This window comes from Nyctereutes procyonoides, unplaced genomic scaffold (genome assembly GCF_905146905.1).
Source record: "Nyctereutes procyonoides isolate TBG_1078 unplaced genomic scaffold, NYPRO_anot_genome, whole genome shotgun sequence".
Taxonomy (NCBI): domain Eukaryota; kingdom Metazoa; phylum Chordata; class Mammalia; order Carnivora; family Canidae; genus Nyctereutes; species Nyctereutes procyonoides.
Window position 1 is genome coordinate 45,991,805 of NW_026575142.1, and position 18,457 is coordinate 46,010,261.

At 41.1% G+C, this 18,457-nt stretch overlaps 1 protein-coding gene across 1 annotated transcript; it reads left to right on the top strand.

The window, feature by feature from the left end:
* The first annotated feature begins 9,487 nt into the window (after window positions 1-9,487).
* Window positions 9,488-9,778, top strand: LOC129498906 (ribosomal biogenesis factor-like). Its single transcript, XM_055308489.1, has one exon. The coding sequence runs from the start codon at window positions 9,488-9,490 to the stop codon at window positions 9,776-9,778; it is 291 nt and encodes a 96-aa protein (XP_055164464.1).
* The last annotated feature ends 8,679 nt before the right edge of the window (window positions 9,779-18,457 follow it).

An 18,457-nucleotide genomic window follows, 5' to 3' on the forward strand; every position in this document is an offset into this window, starting at 1 on the left:
ATTCTCTGCAGCCCCAGCCAACCTCCAACAAACCCCTTTTTATACTCCTGTTTCTAGGAAGAATTATGATGGCGGTGCCCTGCTGTTGATCAGTCAAATCTGTGGTAGGCCTAGAGATAAGTCCTGTAAGTGTGGTGTACTGTAAAACAGCGGCTCCCATTCATTAGTAGCTTGTGTGTAATAAACCACCAAAAAGGGGGGGGGGGCGGCAGCTGCAGTGTGCAAGAGCAAACAACGCATCTCATTCTTGGGAGCCAAAACTTTGTAATTTGCTACTGGGCAGCCTGCTCTCGCTGACATTCTTTCTGATAACACGGCAGTGCCCTATCTATATTTATAGTGTGACTACTAACCCGGGGGATTCTATTTGGTAACCATGTATATATATTATAACAGATTGTCAGCAAGGGAGACATGAAAATAATATCAAAGTGACTCTGGCAAACAAAATTGCCGGGTTAAAGGGACATTGTCTTCTACCAACTGATAACCTTACAAACATTTATGTTAGCCGTTGTTTTATCATACTGGCTTCATAAAGATGGTACTTCAAAAGATCACCAGCCCAAATGCACCTGGTGGGAACTGTCCCTCGGAATGAATTATGTTTCTTTGGTAATAACTTTTTTTTAAGATTTTATTTATTTATTCATGAGAAACACAGAGAGAGGCAGAGACACAGGCAGAGGGAGAAGCAGGCTCCACGCAGAGAGCCTGATGTGGGACTCGATCCTGGGATTCCGGGATCACACCCTGAGCTGAAGGCAGATGCTCAACCGCTGAGCCACCCAGGCGTCCCTGGTAATACTTTTTTTGACGTGAAAATGTTCATTGAAGTAGGAGGGTATTTGGGGGATGCTCGTTTCGTTAAAATGTAAAAATGGTCTGTAAACGTGTAAACTGAATTTTATTTTTTGGCTAATTAAGTATCTGAGAGACACTAACTTTGCCACACTCTAAGAAATTACTTATCAGCCTGAACCAAAATGTAGGGAGCAATTTAATTGTGAAAGGAAGACAATATACCTGTTGGGGGAAAAAAAGAAAACACCTCAATAGACCCCCTTCCATTCAGGATGGGTTAACCTAATAAAAGGGAAACACACTTGAATTTGCTCACCACTGCTTAATGAGAAGATGAAAAAATGCTGCAGTTTCGGTAATAAACTCTTGCTTTTTACACCCAAAGCAGGTGCATGGCATTGTGATATCAACACTGTACTTGTTCCTCATCAGCCCCCCACCGCTCTTCCAAATGGGAACGGAATACTGTACATTCTACGCATTTTTTCTTTCCCACTCGGGACTCAGGGTCAGAAGAGTGGCTATAGCCCAGTGGAAGGCCTGCCAGTTGTTTTGGAATTCTTGCAGGTGTTTAAAAAGCAAAGGATTCTTTTCAGAGGCACATCTGCATTTGTCATATGCCATTTGTGCTAAAGCCTGTGGTGTTTTTGTTTGTTGGTTTGACAGATTGACATGTAATGGCCAGGACCATCAGGGCGGCTGCTCCCAACAAAGTCATTCTGATAGCTGGAGTTCTCTAGAAATCAACTGCCCTGAATTACCCGTGATTTTTCTCTGCCCTTCAAAGGAAAATGTGTTGTTCTCATGTTCTTTTGGCTTTTTGTTTGCTTTCACAATTTTTTTCTGGTTACATTGTTTTAAATTCTAAGTTTAGATGGAATAGGGACTTTGATAGGATGAGAATATATATCTACAAAAAGTTTTCAAAATCAACCAGTCCTTGAAATTTACTCAGAAATTATTAAAGAGATCTGTGGCATTTAAATATATATCTCGATGTCTAAAAGGTGAGAGAACACCTCTGTGTCAGGAATGAGGGAACTTCAGAGAGGCAAGAACCGCAACTTTTCGACTTTTTAATATTTTTAAACGCTGAAATAAAATTCCCATTTTAAGTTATTTTTGAAACCTTTTTTTTCCTTTTTTGTATCAGCGAATGACCTACCTGAATTTATATATAAGCATGTGTCTTATCAATCATGTTACCACCAAGCCAAGTAAAGATGCGTGAAAGCAAACTTTAGTATGGTGTCTTTTGTTGACGATGCTAAATCAGAAATCCTTGTTAACCGTCTCCGTTCAGAGGTAGTAGCTCACCGAATTGAGAGTTCAAAGCTCACACTTCGAGAATGCACTTTACCGCTGATGTCAGTTTCTGAATTTTATTACGTTGCGATAGGCCTTTGCCCCGTGTCACCACAGAGGACCCACAATAACAAAGGAGTACCAAGTGTTCATTAAGCACGTGCAAAATGTCACATCCGCGTCCTCAGTGCCACTTTACATCTACTCCATGGACCTAAACGCGTCCCAGACATGCGTCTCCCCTCGCCTCCAAGAGCCACCCCTTCTGGCAAGGAAGGTCCCTTTGGGTGTCTATAGCGTCAGCGCCCTAGGTCGTGAGCGTGCTGCAGTTTCCATGGAACCCTGCACTGGGGAAGGAGGAAAGGCAAAACAAAACAAAACTGTTCCAGGCCTGCGAAGGGCTGGGTCAGAACTGGGGTTGGGGTGGGGGGTGGGGACCTGGTAACAGGGGGGTGGCCTGGGTGCCAGATGATGGGAAACCCAAGTCAGAGGCCTAACCCTGAGATGCCAGACTGGCGGTTGCTTTCCCTCGGACAGTGCCAAGTGATGTTCTGGGTATTTGAAACCTTTTACTAACATTCATTTCATTTATTAAGTTTTTTACAACACTCGCTGAAATCAGGATTCCTTTCCTCTTACCTCCGGAGGAACCGGGGCTGAAGGAAGCAGGAATTAAACATACTCAGGGTTTTTTGCTGTTTGCAGATAGGTTGCCAAATTTGGCAACAACAACAACAACAACAACAACAAAAGCCAAACCAAACTGAGGACCCATCAGTTATTTCATTTTTAAAATTTCTGTTTAAATTTTAGATAAACGACACCCAATTTTTCAGTATGATATTGCATGGGACATACTTATACTAAAAAATATTTGTTGTTCCTCTGATAATCAGATTTAACTGTGAGTCCTGTTTTATCCGGCAACCCCGTTTGCAGCCATTTGGTTAATGATGAATTCATGACCAGAAAACTCCCGGGTTGAAGGGCATAGGGTATTTTTTCTTAATTAAATTATCTTTTCCTGGGGTTTATAATTTTCTTGAGAATTTCTGTTACCTATTTAGAGTAATGGGATGAATTATAACAGCTGTAATGATTGGGCACCTGCTCAAGTACAACCAGGTGCTTTCCATTTATTATCTTAATTAATCCTCACAAGCGGCCAGGGGAGGCAGGTGATGATAACCCCATTTTGCGGATAACAAGACTGAGGCCCACAGCCATGACATAATCTTTCCAGAGCTAGAGAACTAACAAGTGGAGGAAGTAGGATTGGAAACCAGGTCTGTCAGCTACCAGAGTTAGGACTCTTCCTTTTGTCTGCACTGACTTGTTAAATGTAGAACTTTGTTAAAATCACAAATAACGGTGGACTCAGATACCTATGACTCATACTCATATTCGACAACATCAGGTTGCTGGGCATCGTTGTCAGTATGTGTCCTCTCTTGCTGGTTTCCAAGACAGCGTCCGTGTCTCCTGCTTTTCTCAGTACCTGCCCTTAGACATAGGCAGCCACCTAATTCTGTAATGTTATGTTCCAATGTCATTTTATTTCCAGTTGTTTGTCTTTGGACTGAACCTAGTGTGTCTTCATTATTATTCTCAATTTAAAGCATATTGTCGCAATAACCCTCACTTGGTCAACAACCTCTGATTCTATTTGTCCATCGTCTGTATCTTCTGTATTGTTGCACTTCCAAAGTTTTTCTTGCTTTATAAACTACTCACAAAGCTCGAACATCAGCATTTCCCTTGCCAAAAAATACCAAAATAGACACAATTATTGCTTCCACGCCTTATCTTTCCTTGCCTTGGATGGGCCAGGGCCATAAAGTATTGAATTTTAGGCTCCTCTCCCTCTACAGAAACTCCACCCGCCGTTTACCTTCCCCTGTGGTGCCTTGTATGATGTAAATACTGTTCTACAATGACGCGCCTCCCCCTAACCCTTTTCTGGTTCTTTGATATTACTTAGAAGGTGATTACATAGCTTCATTTATTTCTTTGAATGCATAGGTTTCATGGTCATTAAAATAATCACAGACTCATCAGCTCTCCCCATGCTTAAAGAAGATCGATACAAACCAGAACAAGGGGGCTCCCTCGCTCCTCTGTTCACCAGGATTTCTCTTTTCCTACTTTCACTCCCCTCTCCCTTGACTTCAGACCCTTCCCGTCTTTCCTACCCTCAAACTCGGCATATAGGAGAATACAGAAATTTTTCACAGTCCTTTCTGTGATGGGTCACAAGATGCATTCACCTGTTTTCCAAGACACAGTGAGGTTTTGCCTTCATACAAACTGTCAGAAGCAGCTGTAGCAATTCGTGTGTTTGCGGGGTGGGGGGCGGGCTGGGGAGCCCGCTGGCCCTGCCTTAGAAACCCGTTCAGCAGCGAAATGGTTAATAGGATGAGTAAAGGCTATTTTTAAGTCTGGCTCCCCTCTCTGATGCACTCTTGAAAATTCACCCTGTACTGCAGAAATCCTAAATTGCAGTGCCCTGCACCCCACTGAAACTCTTCAGTCTGCTGTAAGTAAGCCTCAGCATGGGCAAGATTGGGGGTGAACAGCTGGAGGAGGGGCTCAAGCCCTGGGCCTTTGTAATGGAGGGGCGAAACACTGAGATCCTGCCGAGAAGGAACACAGAAACCCTCAAGGCACAGAGAAATAGGCCCAGACAAAAGCCCCGTTACATGGTTGCAAATCACCCCACTGCTGTTATTTTATTTATTGTGGTCTGCAGGAGGATTGTTTTCTCTTTGCAAAATTTTTAAGCTTCATGGGCTTTTCTCCTCCACAACAGCGGTCACTTATACCACAGTGCCACATAGAGACAGTCTTCACCTTCGGTTTTCTTAAGGAAAGGGGGGGAAAATCTTGCCCAGTCAGGACGCAACAGACATAGATTGAAATCGATGCATTTCTAGCCTTCTCGTTCTTTTCCAGGGATCACAGATTGAAAATACTGTGTATTTAAAAGATTGACTTCCGTTGGTTCTATTGGAGCGGTTTTGTCCTGTGTTTTTCTGGCTTTATTTGATTATTTTTCTTAAAGATGACACCTGCATTTAGGCTCTGGGACTTAGGTTTATGTAGATGTGGGGAGGAAAGACAAGGCAACACGAATTTTGTATGCAGTCAATTACAGATACATAAGTGAATAAACATTTTTCCCCAGTTCAAAAAAAATTTTTTTTTTTCAGTTTCAAAATTGATAGAAATACCCTCCTGTCACTATGGCCAGGCATATGCTGCAAGTTTGGGTTTTTGGTTTTGTTTTGTTTTGTTTCCATTGGAGAGTTACGAAAGGAGGAAGGCTGACAGAGACAGTTATTTTAAAATCTGCAGGGAAAAAACTGTGAGTGCAATTCTCTTTTGTACAAGTTGCTTCGGGTATTTGTAAAAAAAAAAAAGGGGGGGGTGCCTCTTGCCTCACTGCAGAGGGAGAGAGGCCCCGGAAGAAAAGACAGCTTACTTCTCTGTATAGAAATATGTGGCCGACTTTGGTAAATATTTCTCTACAAATGAGCCAGAGCTGCAAGCTATGCCTTGGGGTAGCTGAGGAGGAGTGAGCGTCACATCCCGGTAACCAGAGCAGCAGAAGGCTCGTCTACTTAGACGGCCTTTATTGTCACGCCTGGGAAGTTAAAAGGGGAACTTGCAATAAGTGTGCTCAATTTAAGAAAAATAAAAAAAAGTGAAATTTTCCTATGACAAATCCACGGAGGTATTCACAAGGTGTTTGAGCAGGTAATTAGCACCCAAACCAGGTTTCAGGAAATAGTTCTGGTCACCTCAAATGAAGAATATATAATGAGCTGAAGAGCTTGATTTTCAATGGATGATTTACCCAGGACAATAGGCCAAACAGAACCGGGTAAAGGGTTTACAAATGGTAACTTGAGAAGCAGTAGGCTTCCTTCCTGGGAGCTTAATTCTGTCCCCTTCTTCTACTACCCTGGCCCTTCTCTTCGACCTCTCCTCTTCCATTGCTTCCACAAAAGGCACACATACCATAACTTTTCTTGAAAAGTTGAACTTAGTCCTTAAAAAAAAAAAAATTCTGGCAAAGAAACGTGGGGAGGGTATAAAACATACAGAGTAAAAATGCCTGTTGGCATCTAGACCTGACTAGTTCTGGCTGAAACTTTTGACACTGTATTTTAGCTTCCTTGCTGAGGGACGCTGCAGAATTTTTCCTTATTGGTCTCTTGTACAGATGACAAGCAATGCTGAAAAGATAACCTATTCTTTTCCAAGGCTATTCCAGAAGACTGACAACACTGAGACCTGGAGATGACCACATTAAAAATCGTTCAACATTTCTTTAATTGACAACGTTCCATGATTTTGGTGGTTTAAGAAAGGCTCCTTTTACCCGTGGGCACTATGGTTTGCCATGGTGCAGGCATTAATACTTCTAGTAAAATAGTAAAAAATGCCACAGAAGCTCTGGTAACGAAATGAATAATAGTAGTTACCTTTCACCTACTGAGCCTCTTGTGTATTGAAAGGATGAATTTTACTGTCATCATAATCTAAAATGTTTGCATGATTCTTGTTTTTGTTCATTTACATTTAGGTTCTCCCCCCAACAATTGCCTTGGGCACACACTTAAAGCTGAAAGAAGGTAACTTGGATGTCATTTTATAATCTAGGAAATAGGTTCAGAAAGTTCAGATCACTGCAAGGTCACCTAGTGTCACAGTTTGGACCAAAATCAAGATTCCCTAATTTCTAATTTTGACTGTTTTTTCCAGGGCATTCGACCATCTTCCTATGCGGTTAATAATATATGAGAGCTGTCTAAGAATACCAATTTCTACTGAGGCATGCTCTCTGTCATTAAGTGCTCCAGCAAACTGTTAATTAAGATTGTTTTGAGCTGTTTACCAATTTAGGTGATGTCAGATACTTCTCTTGGATTCTGTTAGCCTCTTGGGATGGGAGAAAATTCTGTTGATTCTGTTGCCTGCGGTTTGGCCATCTGTTCTAAATCATGATTGCGGCTGCCATTTGGAAATCCATAATCTGACACCGTTACCAGAATTGTACATCTAAATGCATTAGGCTCTTTGTGAGTCACAAACCTTTATAAGATCCCCTTAATTTTATAGGATGTCCACAGAGTGTGCTAAATTTTAGAGTTAAAGGGTATAGTGAAGAAGTTCCACTCTTGTTCTTTTCCCCAGGCATTTTATTAAGGAGGTCTGAGATAGAAAATAAAAGTATGATGACTAAGCACAAAACGGTCAGAAAGGGTCAGAAATAGGAATGAAAGAATAGGTTTTTCAGTCAGACTTACAAAGTTCTCCCTCCCGCAAGGCACACTGGGTACTTGTCTAGGAAAAGATCAACACAATTCAATGTGCGTGGGACTATGGAAGACTTTCGAGAAATATTCTGTCTTAAAATAAGTCTTTACGTAAAGAAACACATTCAGATATCCCACTTTGCACTTTCCAGAGTTAATTCTTAGTACCTTCAGGTTCCTAATATCGTTTGTCATTCAACTTAACTATTAAGCACTTAAGGGGTTAAAATCTTTCTCTGAGATACTGACTTAATACACAAAGAAACACATAGACTGAGTTAATACATACACACACAAAAATACCAAACACTCTGTCTGGTTCTCAGTAAGTGTTCTGTAAATGTTTGCCATTATTATTCATTTGTTCATGTGTCATATACAGAGTGCTGATTCTAGTCACTGGAGACTCCATAAAGGTATGGATGATGGGTCCTGCCCTCAGGGAGTGTATAGTCACCTGAAGGAAGCAGATAACGAGGTTTTAACAGAGACTTACCTGGACCAGTAGACAGAAGATGTTGTGGGAATAGTTAGGAGGGGTAAACAGATTTCCTGGGCCCACCCTAGACTTGCTAAATCCCGACATTAGGTGGTAGGGCCCAGAAACCTGTATTTCCAAAAGCTCCTCAGGCAATTCCAAAGTAGCCTGAAGTGTTTACCTAATCTAAATTAGGCTTGAAGAAAATTTCTTGAAGAGCCTTTCTAGAGGAGTTGCTACTAGAGTTGGAATTGGGAAGAACGGAAAAGTATCCCAGGCTGAGGGGAAATTTCTTAAAGGAAGGTACTAAAGAGCCCCTCTCATTTAGAGACCTGCTGGTAGATGGGTCTGGTTGGAGGGAAGGTCTTGTGGAAAAGTATAAGACAGGTAGGAGCACCATATATATTATCACTCAAATCAGGACACTTTTGAGAATGAAAGGAAGTGTGAGTTGGAGGGGCAGAAACTTAAATTGCTTTCTGATCAGGCCACTCCAAACTCCATGCCATGCTCTGGCCTTTACCCACCTATCCCTGGTTCTTACAGTTTGGGAGGGAGCTGTGGCCTGCAGGTGGACTGTCCCTGAGAAGTGTGAGGGAACCCCTGTAACTCAGCTTTCCTAAACCTGAGTCTCCAAACTCTATTATTCTGACAGCATTTGTTTCTTTCAAGAGAAAGAAAAGAATTCTAACACTGAGCATCTATGATTACTGGCAAGGTGCTTTATGAATGTCATTTATTTAAGCCTTATACCAGCCCAGGGGGATCAGCAATATTGTCACCATTTTGTAGGTGAGGAAGCAAACTCAACGAGGTTAAATAACTTTTGCATGGTTATATTCTATTAAAAGGTGATTTCAGATCTTTTTGCCACAAAATGTCTTTCAATTCTGTGAAGCCATAAGTCCTAGGAAATAGGGAGTACCACTAGTATGCTCTACCTAAAAGTCAGCTCCTGACAGCAGCTCCAAAGCACAGTTAAAATGGTACTTTTTTTCCCCCATGAGGAAATCTCAAAGACTAGTATATAAACCTTGTATAGAAAGTAATACCCTGTTTCCTCCACAAAAGAAGCCGGTAATAAATGAGAAATCCAAATTTGAACTCTCGTGTTGTAACTAATTAGCTCCATAACCTTGGCGTGCCCTTTTGTCCATCTGAGTCAAGTTTTCCTGATCTGCAAAATGGGTGCTATAATTTAAGTCTAGCTCATGTTCAAAGTACATGTGAAAGTACTTTGAAATAGAAAATGATCTACACATAAAAGGAATTACAATTTCATTGTAAATATATTTGGCCAGTAAAATAACTTTCCCTAGTGAATGATGGGTTCGATTTCTGAGGTTTGGGATATTAAAACACACATAAACACAAACAACCATTGGAGTGATAAATCACTGTAAGTGTCTCTCTTTTATTTTTTATTTTATTTATTATTATTATTTTTAAGCGTCTCTCTTTTAGCTAAACAGCCTATTTTCACCCTTCATTCTTTTTCATCTTTGAACTCTAAAGTCTATATGGAAAGGGAGATGACGTCACCTGGAGCTTGAGTTCTCCACCAGGGTTATCGAAGCCAATGGCCAAGAGCAAACTAAAAGGGCAGAAGTCCAGGAATCTCTTTCATATAGCCAGCCAAAAAAACTTTACGACTAAAAATAAAGCAAAATCAGTTACCACTAATCTTAAGAAGATAAACATTTTGAGTGATGAAAAAGTTAACAGAGTGAATAAAGGTTTTGTTGATATACAAAGGGAACTTCCCCATTTCTCAAAAGGCCTTTCCCTTGAACCTCTGCAGAAACAGCTGATTCCTCAACAGTGTCATGTTAATGTGGATGAAGCAATCAGATTAATGGCTCAGCTATAATATACTGGGGATACGTCAAATAGCCCCCAAAAGAGCAATGTATTAAATGTTTTGTACAGTTTGTTTGTTTTAAATCAAGTCTAGGGGTGCCTGGGTGGCTTAGTTGGTTAAGTGTCCAACTCTTGATCTCAGCTCAGGTCTTGATCTCAAGGTTGTGGGTTCAAGTCTCATGTCAGCCTCCACGCTGGTCATGGAGCCTACTTTAAAAAAAATAGGCTATACAGAAAGGATAAGGAGCTGTTGAGGGTACTGTCAAGTGAGATGAACTGTGGGGTGCTTTCATTTTAGGCAGTAGAAAAAGAACAATTATTTCTAGAAACTAAAAAAAAGACAGAGGGATGGAAAATAGAATGGAGGGCAGGTGAGAATGAAAATTTCTATCTATCTAGGACCACTTGGCCTTCTGTAGAATGACTCAATTTTGATTAGCTGATTTTGACTAATTATAGTCTACCTAACTTATAGTCAGGGGTAGGTGTAGATGAGAACCCAATTCCTTAGAGCCATTAATATCTTAGGGAGCTTTCCATTTACAGCTGCCCAGCAAAGAAGTCTTTAGCCTCTGCTGGCACTAGGACTCCTGGGTTAGACTTTCACAGGCTATCACCATAGTTTCTGCAGCCCAGGAAGGGAGGCTGAACTAGGAGCAGGAAAGGTTCATGTAGGAAGGGTGGAGTTTTGGGAAGGCTGTAAAATGTAGAGCTGGTGCAGAAAGATCAGTTAATACAGGGGACAGTCATAAACATACACCAGAACAAGATCTGTGTGGCGGAACCTTCTTTCCTAACTTATGATTCACTGTTTTAAATGTTTGTGTTTCCTTCTGCAGAAGAGCATAAGTGCTATTAAACAAAAGGAAAGGGGAATCCAAGTCCTCAAAAATGTCCCTGTCCACAGTAATCTTTTAGAACCGAAAAAAGAAGGTTCTACCTAGAAGAGTCTAAGTGAAAAGGAAGGAATCCCACTATTATACTACTATTCAGAAGATTGAGCAAGAAATTAAGTATTGCAACATTTTTCTTGAAAATGTCCCCTCTACTTGAAGAAGATCCCATGTAACTCTTGTGTTTTTAGATGAGGATTTGAGATCTCTTCATGGGATGGACCTGAATGGAGGAGGCAGCTGGTAATGCTGGATAAGAGTTTGGGCTCTGGAACCACGGCCATGGTTTGAATCCCATCCTATCCACTTCTAGCGCTGTGACCACGGGAAGATTATTGATTCTCCTTGAGCCTCAGTATCTCCATCTATGACATGGGACATGACATGTTTTTCTACTAATTAGGATTTAATAAGACAATGGGGAAAAAAGATGCAAAATCACCGAGATACATTCAGTGAGTTAACATGTATTAACTCCTTTTCCTTTGCTTCCTTATTTGGTAAAGCACTCACATATCCTTAGTAAATCTTCCTAAAGGGCAACCAGTAGGAAAGTATTTTGATCTGAGATTTGCATAGCTAAGTCTTCGAAGCTTTTCAAATTTTAGGGTCAGAGGCAAAAGGCAGAGGTTTTAGAATAATAATTCATTAGGCTGTAAATCCCTTAGCATTGGGGAATACTCCTTTCATATTTTTATATAAAGCTATTCACTCAGTATTTATTATGTGCCAAGAACTGGTTTTAAGTGATTTACATTTATTCTTTCACTTAGTTATCCCATATCCTAAAATAAGGAGTCTCTGTTCCCGTTTTAGAGGCATGAAAACTAAGGCTCAAGCTCAGAAGCACTGTACGGCTTCCTTGGAACCTGATGCATAGTAGACACTCAATAATTAATTAATGGTTGAATTAATAAATTGCCCCCTTATGCTTATAGAGCACTTTCAATTTATACATCCTTTCCCCGACCAGATCTTTTTTTTTCCTACTTTAAGGCAATCAAATCATTCTTTCCTTCTTCTTTCACAGATTGGGAGGGACCTCATTGCTCTTAGATACAAGTAAGTGCCTTAAAATATTAATGGTTTTGAGCAGAGTAAGACAGGCTTTCGGCTCAGTCCTTCTGATTGGTAAAGTCTTCCAGAGGGGGGAGGGAGAAATTGGCAGGAGCATGCCCGATTCTAAATAGCCCAAACCTGCTGCTTATAGGCTCTATTCCTTGCTAAGAGTGGAAAGCCAAATGACAAGACAAAAGATGAAAGTCGTTTTGATGTTAAAGTCTGCTTTGGTGTCCTTGTAATATTGTCATAGATCATTTATACTAACTTAACATAATTACTTTAATAGTGATGCATATTATAAATAGATGAATCATCTTGAATGCAAACTGTAGAAATTAAACAAATTAAGTGTTTAGCTCAAAGGTTTTTTTTTTTTTTCTTCCTTCTCTTCTTCTTCTTCTCCCTCTCCTTCTGTGTCTCTTCCTGAACACAGGCAGCCAGAGATTCAGGCCCCCAGATTTCTCTCTGCAGAGTGTACTTTACCTTTTGGATGGGACTTTAAAGACTTTAAACAGCTTGAGACTTATAGTTTGCCACAGGAGCATGTAGCAAATTCCTGTTTCTACTTTTTGAACCAGGAGCTGGAGTATAAGAGCCCTGCGCAGGAAGTCGCAGGTGGTGGGAAAGGGGAAACAAGGTCATTTTCAACCATGTACATTGAGGTTGTACCTTTAAAGTCAATTCTAAATTTAATTGAAAGCTGAGGGCAGAGAAGCCAAGATCGGAGCAATGTGGTGATTTATTCTGAAGCCTGTAAGAAGTCATGCGGCTGAATGTGGGATGAGCTGGGGCTTTAATAAAAATGGCACTGGGGAAGCCAGCGGGAAGAGGCACAAGAATGGAACTGGGTTAGATGAAGGATCTCCAGGCCTGAAAGGGAGCGGGGTCTGAGAGAGCAGTGTTTGCCCAAACTCTGCTGTTTTTACCATGATGGATGCACATAAGTAATCCGCATCAAAAGCAAAAACCAAGATCAGACGGAAGCCACCAAGACTCTTTAGACAGTGAATTTTGCATGAAATCATTAAGGTGTCCAAATTGCAGAAAGGCTATGGAATGAAGGGCAATGAGAACTCACCTAATATTATTTCTAGCTGAAATTTAGCTGAAGAAAAATGACATGTTCCTTTATTAAAACACTACAGGACTTGACAGCAAAGCTCCCACACGTTTCTATGGGTGTTATTGTCTACTAAATTATATTGGACCATTTGCTACAAAAAAAATCCATAACATATTCTCAGAATCAAATCTTCTCTGTTGACAAATGTTTAGGAACAATCTTTCCAAGCTAAGAGGAAAAAAAAGGGAGGAAACAGAAACTTGTTAACAGATATTATATTAGAAAGGAACTGAGTTAGAAATTGTACTTTCTGCCTGAGTTCTAGGCTCTGACCTAGAGGAAGGGGCTGTTTGTCCCTCCAGCGGTAGGGATTACATGATTTGTCCCCATGACTCTAATTTTTATAGATTTTTTTTATCAACCTCACATCCTATTGAGCATAATTATTATTATTGATCTTAATCTTAGGGCAAACGTATTGCATGTTCATTGCAGAAAACTCAGACGATGCAAGAAAGAATCAAGAATCAAGAAGAAAATAAACATCACTTGTAATCTTACCATCCAGAGATAACCACTGTTAACATTTTGGTCAATATTGCTCTGATTAAGATAATATTCAAAGGACCCGGAAGGTTTCACTTCGGAGAACTAGGCACTGCTTCTGGTTGAGGAGTGATTGTCATATGCAGAATTTGGATGTGGTCGTGGAGGCTCTTGTGCACATCTTTAGATAAGCGATCAGAACTTTGAGTCAGCCTTTTCCTCATTGCTCTCTTCTTTCTAGTGGGCGGGGCCGCTCTGAAGATCTCTATTTCCACAGACCAAACCAGGCAAGGGTCAGTCTGGATCCCATGAATCACGTGCTTGTGGCTACCAACTTTTGGCCACCACCAACTTTCAAATAACTTCGTAGGGGAGTTTAAATCTTTATTTCTGTGTGTGTGTGTGTGTGTGTGTGTGTGTGTGTGTGTGTGCCTGCTTTTTGGGTATTAATTTGGACAAGGACTGGGTAGCAATAATGGAAACCTAAAAATAATTGATGTGTCAGGGTACAGGAATTATGAATGAAGTTTCTTCTAATTATTTCCCATATTCTTGTGACAATATTTGTGTAACAAATGAAAATCATAAGAAAAAAGGTGACAGGAAGAGGGGCAGATGAGGGTGAGGGAGTGGGCATGAATCAATTCTTTAGAAACAAGCATTTCTGTATAAAGCTAGAAGTTTCAGCTTTCTAGGTTCAAAAAACTCACAATAACAATGCAAAAGACCTGGGTTCCAATCCCACTGCTGCCTGCTGTTCAGTTTCTCTGAGCTTCAATCTCATCTATAAGTAGGATCAAAATACTGTTTTTACCTAAGTGACTTTACAAAAAATGTAAAACGGAAGTTCGAATCGAGGTAATTATGTGAAGAATGTTATTTTAGGATTCTGAGACCTTGGGTTTACGTTTATATTTGATGGTTAGAATTACTTTGATTTGCCATAGAATTTTCACGTTTCTAGGGGATTTCCCTCATGATAATGTTGCTTCTGCTACAACCAGTGGTGTTTAATTTCTGTCTTTCAGGGAGTCAGAGTAAAGCCATGGAAATTCAGGCATGAATTGTGAGAGGCGTTGGACAAGCTAAGCTCACTGAAACTCAGTTTCCTGTCCTGTAAAATGGGGATAATAAGACCTACCTTTCAGAGTTGCTAAAAACACTTAGGAAAAATGCATGTAAAACACCAATTGGCCACAAAGTAAGTGACCTATCTACGGTGGCTGTTATTGTTATAACGGGATCAATTTTTAAAATATTCTCCCTCAGCTCCCTACTTTCAGTTCATATGTAAAAATTCAGGATGTGTTGCTCAGAAGCTCCCGATACACTGCTCTTCCAGTCTTGGGGATTTTTTTTTTTTTTTTTGTAATCTTAGGAAAATTTTCTGACCCAGTACTCGAGGAGCAAGGCTCTTAGTCTTCTAAGGGATTCTGTTTTTTGATGATTCTATTCAGAAAAGGCAACCAATAAACAGAATCCAGACAAAATTTAGTTTTACCAGCAAATTAGGACTTTGCTATAAACTGTCAGCCTGGAAATAAGACTAAAGAAGGTCATGGCCCTCTGCCAACCTGTACCAAGAGAAATAGGCACATGGTCAAGAGATGTGTCAGTATGCTATGCTTCTGGTTGTTTATTCAAAACCATGTTTTAGACACTCATTATGTCCAGAGATGCCTTGGCTCTGGGAATGCAAAGTTGAGAGGTAGTGTCCACTCTGGTTACTTCTTTTCTTTCCTTTCTTTTTTTAATTTAAATTTCGGTTAGTTAACATTCAGTGTGATATTAGTTTCAGGTGTACAATATAGTGATTCAACACTCCATACAACACCTGGTGCTCATCCCAGCAAGTGTGCTCCTTCATCCCCATCACCTGTTAACACCCCTACCCCCACCCCTACCACCTCCCCTTTATTAAGCATCAGTTTGTTCTCTATAGTTAAGAGTCTCTTTCTTAGTTTGCCTTTCTCTTTTTTCTCCCATGATCATTTGTTTTGTTTCTTAAACTCACTGTGATTACTTTCAGTTTCAATTTTCAGGTTGGGCAGTAGAAGGAAGTGAGTTTGAATCCCAGTTTAGCAGCTTAAGTGACCAGTGCTCCACTGCGTACTAGCAGAGTAACATTATGCAAGCTGATCAATCTCTCTGAAAATCATTTTTTATACTGGCACACTGGATGAAAACAAAGTGCTTCCTAGACAAAAAAATGAATTGAGAAAATGAGTTAAAGCACCTCATGATAGGTACATGGAAAATGATAATAGTGGTTGTTATTAGTATGATGAGATGGCATCTTCATCTGTGAGGAATGCTCATATAGTGGCAGGAAAAGGTACACGGATAAAGTCCTGAATACATATATGTGCTCGCTGTGCTTTGGTATTACGCATGAAGGCAGAAACGATGAAGCCTGTGTGAAGAGGATACGATCAGGGGAGGTTTCTTTTCTTTTCTTTCCTTTCCTTTTTTGAAGATTTCAAAATGAAATCTATAAATGAAGATTTCATTTATAGTGAGAGAGAGAGAACACAAGCAGGGGCAGAGGGAGAGGGAGAAGTAGGCTTCCTGCTAAGTAGGAAGCCCAGGACCCTGGGACCATGACCTGAGTTGAAGGCAGACGCTTAACTGGCTCGGCAACCCAGGTGCCCCACCATCGGGAGGTTTCAAAAGAGATATTTGCGCCTCACCTTGAAAGATGGATAGAAATTCTCCAGGAGAAAAGGGGGAGAGGGTGGCCCAGGTGGAGGAGGAAGCACAAAGAGGGCATAAGGGTGCAAAGGATGATGCTTGGGCAGGAACGTTGTCCTGTGTCTTGAGTGGAATATGGTCCCCTGGTTAAGAATGGTGGGAGAGAGGTGGAAGGGCACTGCTCCTCCATACTGGAGATGGCTTTGTATATGCAATGCCACTGGTCTTGGTTTCTTGAGCAAGAGACAGACAATGCAGCTATGCTAGATAGCCTCTATTTGCTTCTCCAGATTTATCCTTCACTTACTTTCATCTGCTCAAGAGCTACGGGCCTGACATGTTGTAGACCTCCCTTGACCCCTGGCTTCCAGTAGGACAGGCCAATGGGACCCAGGGAAGAAATCAGAAGGAAGAAAACTGAGATTAGGGTATTTATTCCCTTCATGGAAGTCATGGCACCTGTCAGTTGGCTTTCCCACACAGCTGTCTACAAATACTCCTTTTATTACCCCTCCCTAAATTACCAAGTCTGAGATATGAACTGTTTTATGCCAGGACCTTGACTGATACATAATTTAAATAAGTAATAAAAATCAGTGTGTTGGGCGCCTGGGTGGCTCAGTGGTTGAGCATCTGCTTTTGCCTCAGGTCATGATCCTGAGGTCCTGGGATTGGGTCTCACATGGGGCTTCCCACGGGGAACTTGCTTCTCCCTCTGCCTATGTCTCTGCCTCTGTCTCTGTGTCTCTCAGGAATAAATAAATAAAATCTTTTAAAAAATCATTGTGTTAGTGGGAGACGACTAAGGCAGAGAGACCGTGGCACTAATACCAAAAGACTAGGAAATTCCAGGCATATAATTTACATAAGGATTAACGGCTTGTCCGTTCTTTTGTGGCTGCTAGTCTAGAACAACATGGAGACATGGTATGGCTTTTTGGAAAATGTCCCCTTATCTCTAAGCAGGAATGAGGACATGACTGACTCATGACCTGATTGAAGGGTGACACCGTGAAATGCTGTTCCCCATTTCCACGGGTGGATAGGCTTTAGGAGAAAGACCTTGAGATAAGCTGTCTCATGTCAAGATTGTTTTTATTAGGATAACTACCAAGACAGACAAAAGGTAAAGTGGTTGTGGTGACTAAGGTGGCAGATTATGAAGAAAACCCTCCCTCTTCTAGGTCTGCTTTTTCTCTGCAAGGAGCCAACAGAGCTTCTGTTCTCCACCTCCACTCTTTACCTTACCCCAGGTATATGGGAACAACCTGCTCCCTCTCCTCCACTCCTGTCCATCTTATGCCATGGGAAGGATGGGATGGAACCATTTACTTTTTGTGCCCCCCCCCCAGGGGTTTGAATGCTGGGCCTCAGCTTTAATTATGAAATAAAAACATGCATTTTCTATTTCTATTTCTATCTAAGAATTTTAGACAGTGGTGAGGAAGAGGAGGAGGGGGAGATGGGGTGAGGATGTGAGTGTAGATAGGACTAAGTGACTTCTGCTGAGCAGTAATTGCAGTGGAGAGTAGAAGACTGTTCTCAGACTTCTGAGGCATAGCTGGAAGCATTTCATTCAATAATCATTTCCGATTGAGAGCTGTGTATGCAGGGCACTGCTGGGCTTTGGGGAAATGCAAAGCGGAATGGAGGGAGGATAATGTGGGGTGAGGATGAGACCCACACACACACATACGTGAGGAGATGAAGGAGCTGGGATGGGGTTTAGAAGACAAAGAGATGAGATTGGGTCGTGGAAACTGGACCATAGAGACAATATTTGAATTGGATCTTGAAAGGTGGGCAGACATGGAAGTATCAGGGGGTTTCTGGGTTCTTCTTCATCCTTGCCACCTCCCTTGCCCTTTCCCCCAAAGCAAGGAATCTGCTTCATTTCGTGTAGAGGACAATTTCAAATATTTGACGAATAAGCATTGCGTAAATAAAACTTATCCAGGAGACGCTTCGAGATAGATGTGGTTAGCACAAATTGTATTTTGCATCCGCTACCTTCATCATCACCTCAGCCACACAAGCAGTAAATTAATATGTGCTTCTAATTACAGAACTAATACACAAATACTTTTTGATCTCAAAAGAATTGAACCATTTTAGTCATAACAGAGGTTCCCTTTGAAATTGCCACCCCCGAGCCCATATTTACTTCTAGAAATACATTGTTCCGTGTGTGGGTCTGTGGTTACATAATGGCGTCATACCGTGTGTTCGTTCTGCAGTCTGCATTTATCACTCTCTATACCTTGAAGCTCATTCCGAGTTGCTTCACAGAGATCTACCCTCAATCTTTTAAATCCTGCCCAGCATTTGTTTGTTTCTAGAGATAGTTTTGGAAACACCTTTCATGAGTTTTTCAGAAACATTCCTGATGACAAAAATCACCCAGACCTATTCATAGCCTTCCCCAGGAGAATCT